This window comes from Antennarius striatus, chromosome 12 (genome assembly GCF_040054535.1).
Source record: "Antennarius striatus isolate MH-2024 chromosome 12, ASM4005453v1, whole genome shotgun sequence".
NCBI lineage: Eukaryota > Metazoa > Chordata > Actinopteri > Lophiiformes > Antennariidae > Antennarius > Antennarius striatus.
Window position 1 is genome coordinate 17,020,096 of NC_090787.1, and position 14,245 is coordinate 17,034,340.

Here is a 14,245-nt window from a genome sequence, read left to right on the forward strand (position 1 = left end):
CCGTAGATTGTATTTTCAATTATCTAAAAAAAACAAAAAAACACAAGTACAGTACCATAATTCAAAAAAAGAATCGTGAACATGCAATGACAGTATAGGTAAAGAACTGCTTGTAGATAAATAAAAATTAAATAAAAATTTGTTAGAGATTGCAGTACCCTCCATCAGGGTAACTCATTTAAACCAATCATCATTGCACCTAAAACAAATCTAGTCCAGTTTCACCATGATAGTATGATTCCTTGACCAAGAAAACCTACCAATAGTCTTTGTAATAACTATCTAGTATGATTATAATTACTTAGTTTTCTTCTCAGACTCATTAAGTTACAAATTTTGCATGAGCATTATAAATTCATTATAAATGTAACAACCTATCAGTGTATCTTAATCAGAAGTCACAATGATTTTTTTCCAAGTGATCTAGGCCGGTTAATTTAAGTTTGAAGCAAAATTTATCACTACCCTTATTCAATAGTAAAGAATTGTTTAAAAACAGTCATTCTAGCTTCAGATGATTCAGTTACATCTGAATAAAATGTAATCACAATCTTTTTAAAAAATATTGCTGATCTTGGGAAAACAAATACTAACAAAAGCATTACCACCTTGATAGAGCTAAAATGAATACTGTATCATGAATATGAATATCATCTTTATGACAATATCAAATTACATTTTGAGTATCAAAGCATTGTTTACTTAAATATTTTAAATAGCCAGCCTGTACCTGAATGATTGACAAGGACAAATAACTTGATACAGAGTTTACAGTTTATTACAAGATTTAGAAAACTTACAAACAAGTTCACAGCTTCAGGTCTTCAGGCACAAGCCAGTTTAGAGAAGTCAAGCCTGGCCAACTTTAACATCTGGCAAGATATGACAAGTGAAGAGAAGCCAACATTGCGAAACTGAGAGGAGACTTGCACATTCTGAATTACATTCAATTCAACAAGTTTTTAAAAAATGACATATTGATTGGGTTTGCATATACAGATAATATTTGAAATAAACCTTTCCTCCACACACAAACAGTGCATGGTGGGATTACAAGCCAACCAGAGTACGCGACTCGCCCATCAAAAATGGTGACTTCACAGGAACACAATGATGTAACCACAAGCCATACAAATGCCTCCAATGTATCTACATGAGCACATTAAAAACCAGGTCATTGCTATAAAGATTATCTATATGCAAGAGACAAGGTTTTGGTATCAAATGTGTGTCTGTTCGCAGTCCAAGTAGTACCGGCCCGCTGAGGTGGTTGAGAGTCTGTATGGAGATGACAGGAGGTGCAACACAACGGCTGAAACACAGTCTCAGAAAACACTGGCTGTCATCTGATGACATCTATCTACAGTTGTGTGTTTTTAACGATAAGTTGTCTCTGGACTCGGATCTTTTCTTGCATCTGAAGTTGCTGATCAACTTTTAAACAATGACTGGCAGACAGTAGCACAAGTTTGGCCAGGACACCTTTTCACACACAGGTATCTGCTGGCTGCACTAGAAGCCCAGAAACACCGGCCGTTGTCTAAGAGGCTCAACAGTCATCAAACAAAAGCCGATCAATTCCAAGACTGAAAAACGGGCAACGTGTTCCGAAGCAAATCCAGCATTATTTCAATATTTACATCAGTTACACTGATAACTATTTATCAAACACACTAGGAAAACATAATTACCATAGACTGCAAAGGCTGCATGAAATCTTTCATCATCTTGAAAGGGCATCTCATTTTTTGTGGGATATAAAATATGCATAGGGTACTGTACTTAATTATTCCCATAACCCCTTCAAAACCTTTCACGTTAGAGTGCTCCTGAGAACGAACACTTAACCCCTGTGAAGTGCTTTGGCCGGCTTCTGATTTATATGTTGAACATTTAAGAGTTAAGAAAGTGAGAAGCTTTTAAAGACACTTACTAAGAAGTCACTACATGTAAACAATGCAAGAAGTCAACTCTCCGTGTACATCTTTTCATTTTAAAACCTCAAACAAGTCTATTTAGAAACTGTATTTACACACTATAATAACAGGGTTTGGCACTTTTTTGGAGACAAAGAAAAACGACAACAACCACAACAAAAAAAAACAACAACAAAAAAAGCGCAAATGCTATTTTATGTAGTGGACTATATTAACTTTTGTGACACGGATGGTGTACTTGTTTTACAGGTCAGTACATGAGGCATGGAGCACCAAAGATAACCTGATGAAAAGTAAAATTCTACTTCTACCATTTCTGGGATTATCGTTATCGTACGTCTGAGGAGAGTTAAAACACTGATTCTGACAAGAGAAGCTTATACCACAGTCATCTTTTTAAACCCAGACAAATTTAACTGCATAATTCTACCAAAAATAACCATCAAAATAGGTCTGTTATTGTCTGTATTAAACTTTAGGAACAGCTTTCTTGGATGAAAAAAACCCAGGAGGAACATTTTTAATCTTACAAGGTCTGGCTCAGACTGGATTCATTAGAAATATCACTAGCTGTAAAAAACATTCATAAAAAATTGCCACACATTTAAAAACAAGTCTTCGCATCGCTTAGAAAAGAACTCCGTAATATAAATGATGAAACTGCAAAAAGCTGCTACGATTATCTCTCTTCTGGTTTTTGGTGAGTAGATTTTACACACAGTTCCTGTTAATCAGTTAGTATTATTAGTCCCTCCCTGTGAGTGTGTAAAAGGTCGTGAATTTGTGTCTCTGGACGCCACTGAGAATATTCTGGCAGATGCTGCAGTTTTGTCACAGTTGAGGAGAACAAACATCATCCTGATGTCAGACTTGATGAAAAAGTACCAAAAAAAGTGATGGTTTGACACACAGTGAAAAAGTACAACTCCTCCTTCATGCTACCTTCAGAGTGCTACCGTAGGCCTGCTGCACAACCACCTGCACATTATCTAGGATGAAGTCAAAAGCCATACTCCACACAGACTCCACTGACTGCTGCATGAGCCTGCAGAGAAAGGATCAGCAGACAACAAGAATATATCAGAACAACAAACCTCAGTGGAATGAAGGGAGCCGTCTGCACACAACTTACCTCTTCATATATTTTATGATCAGATCCAACCTTTCCAGATCTTTATCATCAATCAGTTCAGTGCAATACGTTACCACTTGCAAGATGTCCTCCTCCATGGGTTCTAAACAAACCCAACATGCAAATGAAAATCTTTTGCATCAGCGAACACATGAACCGACAGTGTAACGACGATGCTTCCTGTGTGTATACCTGTTATGGTGGTCACCCACTCCTTCAGGAGGGTTTTGATGTCTGTCAGGTCACAGGCTCCAGCCAACGCCGGAGCGCGACGAGGAATCAATTTGGAGAGAGACTCTGCGATCTCTGGCTTTGAGGCTGACGTGGAGGGACCGTTTTCAGTCTGAGGGAAACAAAAGAAGCAGATGTGAGCAGTGAGGATTAGTTAGTTCCTCCATATAAAGTAAAGTTTCATACTGGCCCACCTTTACTACGTTGATTGATTCCTGTGGTTTTTTGGGAGGCGGTGGGATTTTGGCAGGGCTGTTGGTCGTCTTGTGCCTTTTCACAGGGGAGGGACCTTTTTTGACGGGGCTCAGGACGTTTTTCCTCTTGTAGCGACGTTTCAACCGACCCACTCCGACTCCCGACTGTTTCAGCTGCAACAGCGGATTCTTCTGCTCTGCCGCTGAAAGCACGAGAACAGGAGACTGATCGTACCGATTATGGATGCATGAGCACGAGACCTTAATAACATGAAAACTGTTTGCATCAAATACCTTATAAATATACACAATTTGATCATCAATATTGGTTAGAATGAAGTTAGAAGGAATTTATGGCAAATTATTTAACAGAATGCCAAAGATAAAGAAAGAAAAACATACTAACCTGACGACTTCCGCACTTTTGCACGTGACTGAACTTTTGTTACGTGGTTGTAGGCTGACTTCAGCTCTTCTTGGAGCTCTTTGGGTAGGACAGCAAACACGTCTGGATCAACCTGCATTCAGAAATATGTAAGTCTGTAAGGCTTAATGAAATCAGGAGTGTATTATTAGAAAAATATAGACATTACATTATACAACCGATGTCTGGTAATGTCTCCGAGTACTGGGTTTGTACGTGTTACTGATGTTTTATCAGAATAAAAATTTGCCCATATATTTAAGTGGTTTAATACACTGACATGATCTTTAAACTCCCGGACTCTTTTCCCAACAAATACAAACAAAGGTTTTTTTTGTATATTTACCTTCCAGAACATGGGAGTTGTTAGTCTAAGGGAGTAGATGGTTTTATTTGACTTCAGTGGTTTTTAAAAGGTTAGACTTACTAAATTGCACAACAAACAAAAGGACTGATCGAGGCTGTGGTAAATCAATAGCTCCTGATTTCTGCACAAAATTAAGCTATAATTACATCAGTTATTTATTCATTTAAAAAAAAGGTCCACAATAAAACCATGATAAAAAATTGTTTATGATTTTTCTTTTCCTAGAATCAAAAATCAAAGACAGATGAATGTCGACCTGTGAGAAGTTTGGCAGCTGCAGAACAATCCCTGGGCTGTCTGGCTGGTTTGGGATCTGCAGCACCAGTGTGCCAGCAGGTGGCGTGTACAGGGCAGGGGGAGGAGGACGAAGAGGAGAGGATGGATGAGACTTCAGCGCCGGAGGCTGAGGAGGACGAGCAGAAGGCTGTGGACTCGGTGGCCGATGGTTAGGTCGCCTCGCATCCTGTTTGGTCCACGACTGCTCCACCTGTTCCCTCAGCTCCACAGGTAAGGCCTCCAGCACAGACCGGTCCACCTGGTACATCATATAACTATCAATGAAGGAAAACACTTCCTGGCTCCGCTCTAGTTTAACCAATCAGACACATTTTAACCTGTGAAGGCGAGGGGATCTCGATGCTGATGTTTAGCCCTGTTCGAGAATGGTTCGGGGTTCCTCTGCGTGTCTGTTGGTCTCTACTCGTCCCTGGGACTGGCTCCGGGGTGGACGGAGGATGAGGAGTGGAGTCAGATGAAGGTGCAGTGGTTTTCTGACACGTCCTGCCATCAGCGTCATCTGTGACAAGAAGTTAGAAGTCAATAAATTTCACAGGTAGAAATACAGATCATCAACTAAAAAATGATAACTTTCCACAAACCTCTTTTCTTAGCACTTATTCCTTTGTCCAGCAACATGTCTTTGATGGAACGCATCCGGGAGTCCTGGTGGGCGCCTCCATCGAGGAGCTGAACCTGGATGCCGATCCCCCTCATATCCTGAACCTGCAGCTTCATGGCATGAAACAGCTTGATGACGGCAGCGGCTATCAGCTGACCGTTGTCAGTGGATTCAGGAAGCATCACAGTTCTGACAGTACAGACACACGGATACGTTTGAGCACAAGGGAGTTGACTTCCACCAGTCATTCGTAACATACTGGGGTAACAGTCTGTTTCCTACCTGGCAAGGTTATCACATATTCCATGACCACCGTATTTAGATGGTTCCAGTGGGGCACCGGCCTTGCGAACCATGACCTTAAGGGTAACTCTGCGACCCCGTAGCCCTGCTTGTTGTAAACGCTTCTGCACCTCCATCGACAAGTTAGTCAGGAAACACTCTGCCTCTTCAACCTGTTCACACAGGTAAGGGTTAAACAGTTAAGAGATACAAGAGAAACGCAAGAAGGATGAGAAAGAAAAGACTGGTGAAAACAGGAAGTCCCACCTTCATGAAGCGAATGTTGTAGTTCATCTCAGCTGACACGGACTTCCTTTCCTTCTCATAGCGGACAGGGCGGTCATCCAGGCCCCTGCAGAAGCGGAAGAGGGTTTGTCCAGTCCGGGGTCCAAATTTCTTCTGCAGCTGAGACAAGGACACCTGCTGGAGGTCTCCACATGACCTCACACCTATAGCAGCCAGCTTTCTGCCCATAACAGGTCCAACACCTAGACAAATAAGAAATGTCCATCAGACTTTCATTGCAAGCCTGACAGACGGTACAGTGAGGGTGAGGACCAGCAGACGTGATGTCTCGACCTGGCAGGCTGGTCACTGGCAGCTCCCTGATGAAGTCATCCACCTCTTCTGACTTCAAGAGGTACTGCCCGTCTGGCTTGGCCTTCCGGGTCGCAAGCCGAGCCAAAAGGATGTTGGAGCCTGAAAAGATGCGTTGGTTACAACTCAGTAGAAACAAACTCTTGATTTATTTGGCGTTAGAGACTCACCCATGCCCACTGAAGCGCAGCATCCTGTCTTCTCATTGATGTCTACTCTGATCGCTTTTGCCAGATCTTCTGGGCTGACACCCAACTCGGCTAGCAGAGAAGAACCGTCTATCAACACTTCATCGCAGCTGAGAGCCTCGATGTCATGGGTGTAACTGCAAAAGAGCCAACAATTGAGAAGTTGTGACTGAAGTCAATTTGCATGCGTGTATGTGAGCCAAGAAACCGACGAGGAACTCCAATTTACCTCGCTAAAGTCTCATACATGTTGAGAGCTACCTCTTTGTAGGCTTCAAAATCATATGGGACCGACTGCAGCGAGGGACACAACTGTTTGGCTTTGCCAAAAAACATCCCATTCCTCACACCAGCTTGCCTGCGACACACAACCAATATCTTAATGTAACTGTTAGCAATAAATACAGACATTCACATTCTTTGCTAAATGTGTGTGTGTGGGGGGGTATCTTTACCTGGCTTCATAACTACAAGAAGCGATCTCTGCCATGGACAGAGCGCCGGTATCCTGGTCCACTCCGTTAACATGTACATCAGGAGATTCTTGTGAAGGCGTTCTGTACAGTTCCTCATCCTCCCTCTCTGAAAAGGAGGACATGGATGTGACTGACAGGTAGAATACACTGAGAGGTAACTAAAGGAACAACAGAGACGTCAGCACATGTTCTGACAAACACAACAGTCTCACCAGGATGACCTTGTTTCCTCTGGTAGTACAGCTGCTCCAGCTGAAGGTTGGTCCCGACCCTCCGAGGTACTCGACCCTCTCCACGGCTACTGGTGACAGCGACAGGCTTCCCTGTAAAAAACACGAACTATGAGGATATATGATACCACTTTATGATCATTATATACGTACGCCGACATCGTATATCAAACTACGACAGCACAGAGTTTCAAACAGGCAAGAGAAGGCTTACCTTTGAGCTCTGGTCGATGTCTTATACCCACAGAAACAAAGAAACAGTCCATGTCCACATGAAGGATGCAAGATTTAACACTGGCAGGTGCTGACATACCTGATCATACAAATAAAGACACAACACACCACCAGAAAATGATTACATCCCGCTTCAAAAGGGTGATGCTTTGTAATTGTCAGCGTTCGTGTGTTCGTCCGTTAGTCCACCAAATATCTTTGCAGCCGTTGCAGATAGAAAGATAAAACAAAATGCAAATTACTCAGACAGCAAAGGGGATGAAAATGAGATGATGACCTTGACCTTGAGAAAAGCAGGTCAAGGTCAAATTTTAACTTTTTTTACACTCAGGAACTGGACAGGAAAGAAAAACGAGGGAGAAGGACAGTATGAGTGAGACCATAGATCATGGCTTGTGCTTTGATCTATGAAAGTAGTTCAGAGCACTAGCTTTGATGTTTGAACTATGCAAGTAAGTCAGGGTAAAATTTTGAATTCAGGAGTGTCGCAGGATGTTGCAGTCTGCGACTGCATTGGTTCCTGTTATAAATTGCAAATAGGTATGAACACACTGTCTAATCTCGCCACATGCGTTCCCCAGGATCCACACAAGCATGTCTGTGTTGGAATTTAAACGGAATAAGTTGCAGTTATGTGGACCCCTGAACCACCGTGACCCGACAACTTTGAAAAATTATTTTTGTTTTACAAATCAAAAGTGTGAAAGAGTCTGTTCCGTTTGTACCTCTTCCGTCGGCATAGTGCTGAGCCATCGATTTCCTCAGCCGGTTTTTTCCAGGAAAGGAGGCGGCGCCCGCTGCTTTCCGTTTCCCATGCAGCTCGTTGACGTACTCTGAAAAGCCGGTCCTCCACGTGGAGATCTGGTGTAAGCGTGAGTGGGAGTAGAACTCGGAGATCAAATCTCCGGTCTGAGCCAAAAGCGGCGCCGAAGCCTTCGTTAATGCAGACGATGGCGATTGGTCAGAGGCAGGACCAGGATGAGTCGTGGCGTTTGTTGTGCTTAGCGAGGCCGAGCTGGACGAAAAGACGTTGTGGTGACTTCCGTTCAGCCGAACTGGGGAATGTGAATGAGCGTCAGCTGGACAGGATGATTGGAGCGGTTTAGAGAGCAGGTGGTTTTTGGCAGCTTTTGAAGCCTCCTGGCGGGTGGGGTGTGGGGGTCTGTGCTCGTTGGCTCCTTGTGGACTGCTTTGCTCCAAAAACACACAAGACTGGTCAGATTGCTTCGGGGGACTGTGGGGGAACTCGTACGGGTCAGGTTTAGCCTGAAGCTGTACTGGAGGACTCTGAGGTTTCTCTTCAGAACTCTTGAGAATGAATTCTGTCATGTCCCCGTCAGAGGAGGGATCCTCTGACACCGGCGACATCTCCTCTTCCTCTAAGGCACCATTAACAACGTGAGTGTGTCCATTGGTCAGCGGTGGTTCGTGCTCCACCTGAGGGGGACGATGGTCTTTGCCACACTCTGGCATTTCATTCATTTTTGAATGGCTCGTTGTATCCAATGAGGTCTGAAATAATCCATTTCTGTTAGAGGAAAAGATTCTGATTTAATATACAATAAAGCATCAAGATGCTCTATTTTAAAAAAGGTAAAAGGCGGCATTATACTCACGCTTTTACTTCTCCTTTCTTGCAGCCACGCTGGTCATTGTTGCTAGGAGAGCTGATCTGAGGTTGTGGTTGGCAAGCTTTGTGGCGCTGGGGCTCAGGATGAGGTGTTGGAAGAGTCGACTGTGGCGGGTGTTGTGGATGTTTTGTGGGACTCGGGTTTGACAGTGTGTTGGTGTGTAACAGACTTCTCTTCCTGGAATCTGCGTTGAGGTTACTGTATGCCGAGTGACTCGGCTGCAGCGAGCTTTGCTGGATGGAGCGAGGTTGGAGGTTGCTTTGGTAACGGGGGATGGCGTCATCCTGGCAGCTGGATGAAGCCTGCTCGTGGTTGGGAGCGGGGTGCTGAATGCTGAGTGGAGGCAGATGAAGCTTTTGATGGACGCTCGGCTGAAGGAGCCCGTGGCTGGGCCCCGCAATCTGTGAGGTCTGTCGTAGGGCCACGCCAGGAAAGAGCGGGCCTTTCTGCTTGGCGTACAGCTGGTACTGCGGGTAAGGCAGGAGGTGCCCAGCCTTGACGCTGTTTTAAATAAACACAAGACATTTCAAAGGAGAGTTTACAATACGCTCTGCATTGGGAAACCCCGTCTCGCTCGGGACAAACGCACCTGTCGGTGATCCACTCCGGCCTGATGACCTTTTCCCCTTTCAGCTCCTGAATCTTGCTGTTTGGCAAGTTGTTAGCGATGATGTGAGTCGTCTTCGTGCGAGAGTAGTAGATGTGGAACTGACCGCCGTGCAGCATCATGAGCCGGCGCAGCTCGTCCGCACTGGGTTCTGCAAACCGAAAATCACATCCAAGTTACTTAAAAAGTTACTTAAAAGAACCTTTAGTCCTTTTAATAAATCGGTACAAACATGAAATTTTTAGATGAGGACAGGATATAAGCAGACTGCCCTTTTACTGTTTTTTGTTTTTTTTGGGGGGGGTTGACATGATCATTCAGGTCTTAACGCTGGACCAGACAGTTGTGTTACCTGTATATCCGTTAACATATATGGACACTCCGTGGAAAATGTTGGAGCACAAGCCTTCCTTCTGCTTTTCTCTGGGGGCATCGAGTCTAAACTGCTCGTCCAGTTTAGACACTTTGGCAGCCATGTAGCCGCCCTGAAAACAAGAACGACAGGAGTTAGAAAACTGTTTCTGCTGACGCGGTTCAATCGGACGTAGCTACAGGAACCCAAAACACGTCACGCTAGAACTGTTTAGCTACTTCATACAAACATCATCCCCCCTGTTCTCTCCCTGCTAGTTCATGTCATGTATGAAAATCAGAGTGGAGCAGGTTGCAGAGGGCTGAACCAACGATGGGAACAGCAGGGGGGGGGTCATGATGCAACATCTGTACATGACTAACACACCGCAGTCAGCTGCTGCACTGCATACATTTAATCACATAGGAATATAGACCCTTAGCAGTAATTATAGAGTAAAGTCATTGTTTTCAAATACTGTGCAGCCCATAGACTGTATAATACAGCATAAAAACCTGTGTCATTTAGTTTTCTTGTACAAATATTAGATGCTGTTCGCTTGCCATTAAATTATCATGTTGAACGTCAATGGTTTTTCCCTGTAATCCAAACTTTACCTGATAAACACAGATTTACACACATCCATTCACCATGACGTCCTGCGTGCATGGTGATGATGATGATGAAGATAACATGACAGATACTCACCCTTTCAGCCCAACCATTGTCACCACCAGCATTGGCCTTCTTTTTCATCCACCCATCTCGACTCATACTGAGCTCCCTGAAATCACAAGAAGACCCACTCATGACCATCATCATCATCAATCCTGAGACACAGCAGTCAAAAGTTTTGTTCACACCCTCTAGTATGGATAAGTTTAAAGCTTACAGTAATTAAATGGATTATATGTCAAAGGTAAATTGTTCAAAGAAGAAATAAACTATTCACAGGGGTGACACTGGGCAAAATGTGTGTACTCAAGTTGTGAGAATGTGAAATTGCTTGTTTGTTATTGGTCAAATTAAAATAAAATAAGTAAATAATTCTAAGTAAATAATAATAAACAATAAATATTTTTTTAAAATAAAATAAAAAAGAATAAAAGAGGTAAATAATACGCGTTATAAACGCTTTTTCACAACACAGAATTGCTGTGAAAAATAATTCTACCAACAGCACCACGTGAATTAGTTGTGTGTTTCTCGTGTCGTGGGGCGTGAAGTGTGTGTATCAGCGATCCCACCGGCGGGTGTCCGTGGACATGCCCGGGCGCGTCCGCTGCTGTCAGGGGACTCGGTTCGGACGCAGCCCCATGTGGCACCGGGACACGGCGGGGTGTCCGCGGCTAACGTTAGCCTAGCAACCCCTAAAGACACTTAGTTAGCCAAGCCTGTCGCTGCGCCAGGACACGACTGTAACACCACGCCAGTTCACGCCAGCCAAAACACGAGTGGATGCGTGTTGCGTGTAGACAATAAGAAAAAAAAAATATTATAAATATATATATGCAGGAAAATTAGCTACCAAACAACCAGGAGGCTACGTGACGAGGATTTCCCCCACGGCTCCAGTGACACTGTAAACAAACACTGTTGAGCTGAAGTCACTCGTCTTTACCTTTAATGCTGTCAGAGTGGGCTGTTGGACACACACACACACATACACACACACACACACACACACACACACACACACACACACACACACACAAACACACACACACACTTCTCCCTGCAGATAAAGCACAACACAAACGGTGTGTGTGCGCGCACTGATTAGGAGGGTTAAATACCGAAATAAAGGCTTCACTTAGAGCCACTCCTCAACCGTCATTTACTCGTTCCGGAAGCTCTTCTGAATCAACCGCGATCCCTCAATCTGTTGCGTTGCCACGCCATGTCTGCTCAGCGGTCTCCTTCTCCCTCCCAGTCCCTTTGCTCTCCATTTCTACCGCCTGGTCCATTTGCTTTCTCCTTTCTCGGCGACAGTCAAAGCTAGCGAGCTGAAACAGACTACTTCCGGGTAGACTTTCACAATAAAAGTATATCCGGAACCGTATATTGGTATTGAGTCAGCACGATAAGACATCTACATTTGTTTCTTGTGTGTTTGTACTGTGTTGGTACAGTCATCACCGCACACTGCCACAATAGCTTAAAAATATGGATAAAATATGGATTTACCCTGAAGGCTGATCATACATTAACTATCTAAAATCACATTATTATTATTATTATTATTGTTCATAAATCTAATCTCTTCACAAATCCCTTAAATTATATTTTGCTGTAAAATTAGACAGCAATTTCCTCACCAAACATACCTTGGAAAAAAGCTTGTCTTTAAAAAAAAAAATCAAGTATTTGTAATTATTATATATTCTAATATCTTAAAATAACCCAATCAGATATATGTATAATGTAAGATGTTTGTTTTTTTTCTCAAATTAACTACAACGATCCGTTCTTATTTTGTCGGAGTTTTATTTCCAAGAACTAATCAGCTCCTTTTCCGGTTGTACTGTATATTTTCCTTTCTAACTTGACCTCGTTCAGACCCCGGCTCATGTTTTCCGCTCTAACTTGTGCTGTAATGCTGCCACTATGCGGGCAAACGAGGGCAAGTCACCTGAAATGACTGGATGGCAGCCTTAGACGCTCTGTTCGGTTCTAACCCGCCTTGTTCCTCACTGGGCGCGACACGAACGAGAGAAGTGCTCAGGTCTCTTCCTGACGGAGGGACACCCATTGGAAAAAAAACAAAAAAAAAACAAGAGCAACCCCAAGACAAAACTACATCCACGAGGTTAAATCAGGGCAGTTTGAATGCTGATGCGCCCACAGCTGTGGTAGTCTAGGATTTGTTCTTGCGTGTGCTGTCTGGCTCTGGCTGTCCTCAGACGGCCCCGGTCCACGGGCTCCACCGGCCGTGACGCAGAGGCACGTGCGGGCGGAACGAGCTCGGAGCTCGGCGGCCGGCTGCGGTGCGCTCCGACGGCCTCACGTGGAGACAGGAGGGACCACGGACGGACAACATAGATGTTGCAAAAAAGAACATCTGGACTAAATAAACACGATCTGAGTTTTTCTTATAAACAGTAATGACTTTAAATTATTGTCCCTTTGTAAATATGAAGTCACATTCAATTTAAGGAAAAGGGCATGAAAAACTGCAGGGAAAAGGGAAAATATCCGTCATCTGCTGCTGGATAAGTTTTCAACAAGATCACGTAAAGCCGCATGCTACTAACCCACGTCTGGTCGCCTCCCTTATTGGTTGTTCTCTGTTGCTATGGCAGCAGACATCAGATCCTGAAGTTTCATGCACGACTTGTGTGTTGCAGTAGAAAGCAGTTGCAGGGATGGAGTGTTGTGTCTGTGTGCATGGAAAGAGAGAGAGACAGAGAGAGAGAGACAGAGAGAGGGGGGGATAGAGAGAGAGAGAGAGAGAGATGTGCACCACTGGACTAATGAATGTGACTCAGAGACAGATCCTATAGGATCCTTATTTTTCAGGTCAAATGCCATTACAAGACAAATGCATTAATCAGAGGCGTCTCCAGAATCTCTTAAACTGCTTTGAATCTCACTCTTGAGTTTCAACAAAAAAAAAAAAAAGGTGATTATTTTTTCTAATTTGAAATGTAACAACAATAGTTTATATCCCGCTTCAAAGCGGTGATGCAATTGGCTGTGTTAGTGTGTTCATCCGTTCGTTTGTATGTTCGTATGTCCACCAAATATCTTCGCAACCGTTGCAGAGTTGCAGATAAAAAGATGACACAAAAAGCACATTACTTGGGCGGCAAAGGGGATGAAAATGAGATGATGACCTTGACCATGAGAAAAGTAGGTCAAGGTCAAATTTCAACTTTTGTACACTCACGAACAGGATAAGATAGAAAGATGAGGGAGAAAGCCAGTGTAAGACCGTAGATCAAAGCTAGTGCTTTGATCTACCTATGCAATAGCTTTGATCTATGGTCAGAGACCTACCCTGGAAGTAGGTCAGGGTAAGTCACAGGATGTTGCAGCCTCTGACTGTCTTGTTTAGTTTTGTTTCTTTTTTTAGCCCTACCAATCACTGATTTAACATCAGAATGACAATAATATAATAAATCGAATGCTAACTCTGCTCAGGGCTCTGGATTATCACTTAAAAATATCACCATTAGCTAACATTAGCTCCCTTTTTGAGGCAAAGCATTTTCAGATATAAATCTTAGTTATGCTGACAACTAAATCCAGCTAACCTTTGTGCCGTTACATTATTTTATTATATTATTTGTGCTTTTTGAGTTTCCGTACTGAAAAATAATATTTACTAAAGGTAACACGGTTCAAACCTAAGCATTGTTACTTAAACATAACCTTCCAACAAATGACAATGGCTTATGTTAGCACTGTTTGCAGGTTAGCCTTGCCTCAAACACCTTCCCTATTTTGATCACTGGCGTTGGTT

At 43.4% G+C, this 14,245-nt stretch overlaps 1 protein-coding gene across 3 annotated transcripts; it reads right to left on the reverse strand.

The window, feature by feature from the left end:
- Window positions 1-762: 762 nt before the first annotated feature.
- rev1 (REV1 DNA directed polymerase) lies at window positions 763-12,500 on the reverse strand. 3 transcript variants are annotated; one of them, XM_068329995.1, is made up of 22 exons: window positions 12,413-12,500; window positions 10,489-10,564; window positions 9,781-9,913; window positions 9,411-9,579; window positions 8,807-9,322; window positions 7,916-8,718; window positions 7,171-7,269; window positions 6,939-7,049; window positions 6,706-6,832; window positions 6,480-6,608; window positions 6,233-6,387; window positions 6,045-6,164; window positions 5,733-5,953; window positions 5,466-5,638; window positions 5,164-5,372; window positions 4,900-5,081; window positions 4,542-4,820; window positions 3,901-4,012; window positions 3,495-3,697; window positions 3,262-3,412; window positions 3,070-3,172; window positions 763-2,982 (listed from the first exon to the last, which is right to left on the reverse strand). In XM_068329995.1, the coding sequence occupies exons 2-22, from the start codon at window positions 10,552-10,554 to the stop codon at window positions 2,871-2,873; spliced, it is 4,173 nt and encodes a 1,390-aa protein (XP_068186096.1). In that variant the 5' UTR covers window positions 10,555-10,564; window positions 12,413-12,500; the 3' UTR covers window positions 763-2,870. The 3 variants fall into 3 exon arrangements, with proteins under 3 accessions (XP_068186096.1, XP_068186097.1, XP_068186095.1); XM_068329996.1 differs by lacking the exon at window positions 12,413-12,500 and adding an exon at window positions 11,622-11,758; XM_068329994.1 differs by lacking the exon at window positions 12,413-12,500 and adding an exon at window positions 11,577-11,752.
- Between the last annotated feature and the right edge of the window lie 1,745 nt (window positions 12,501-14,245).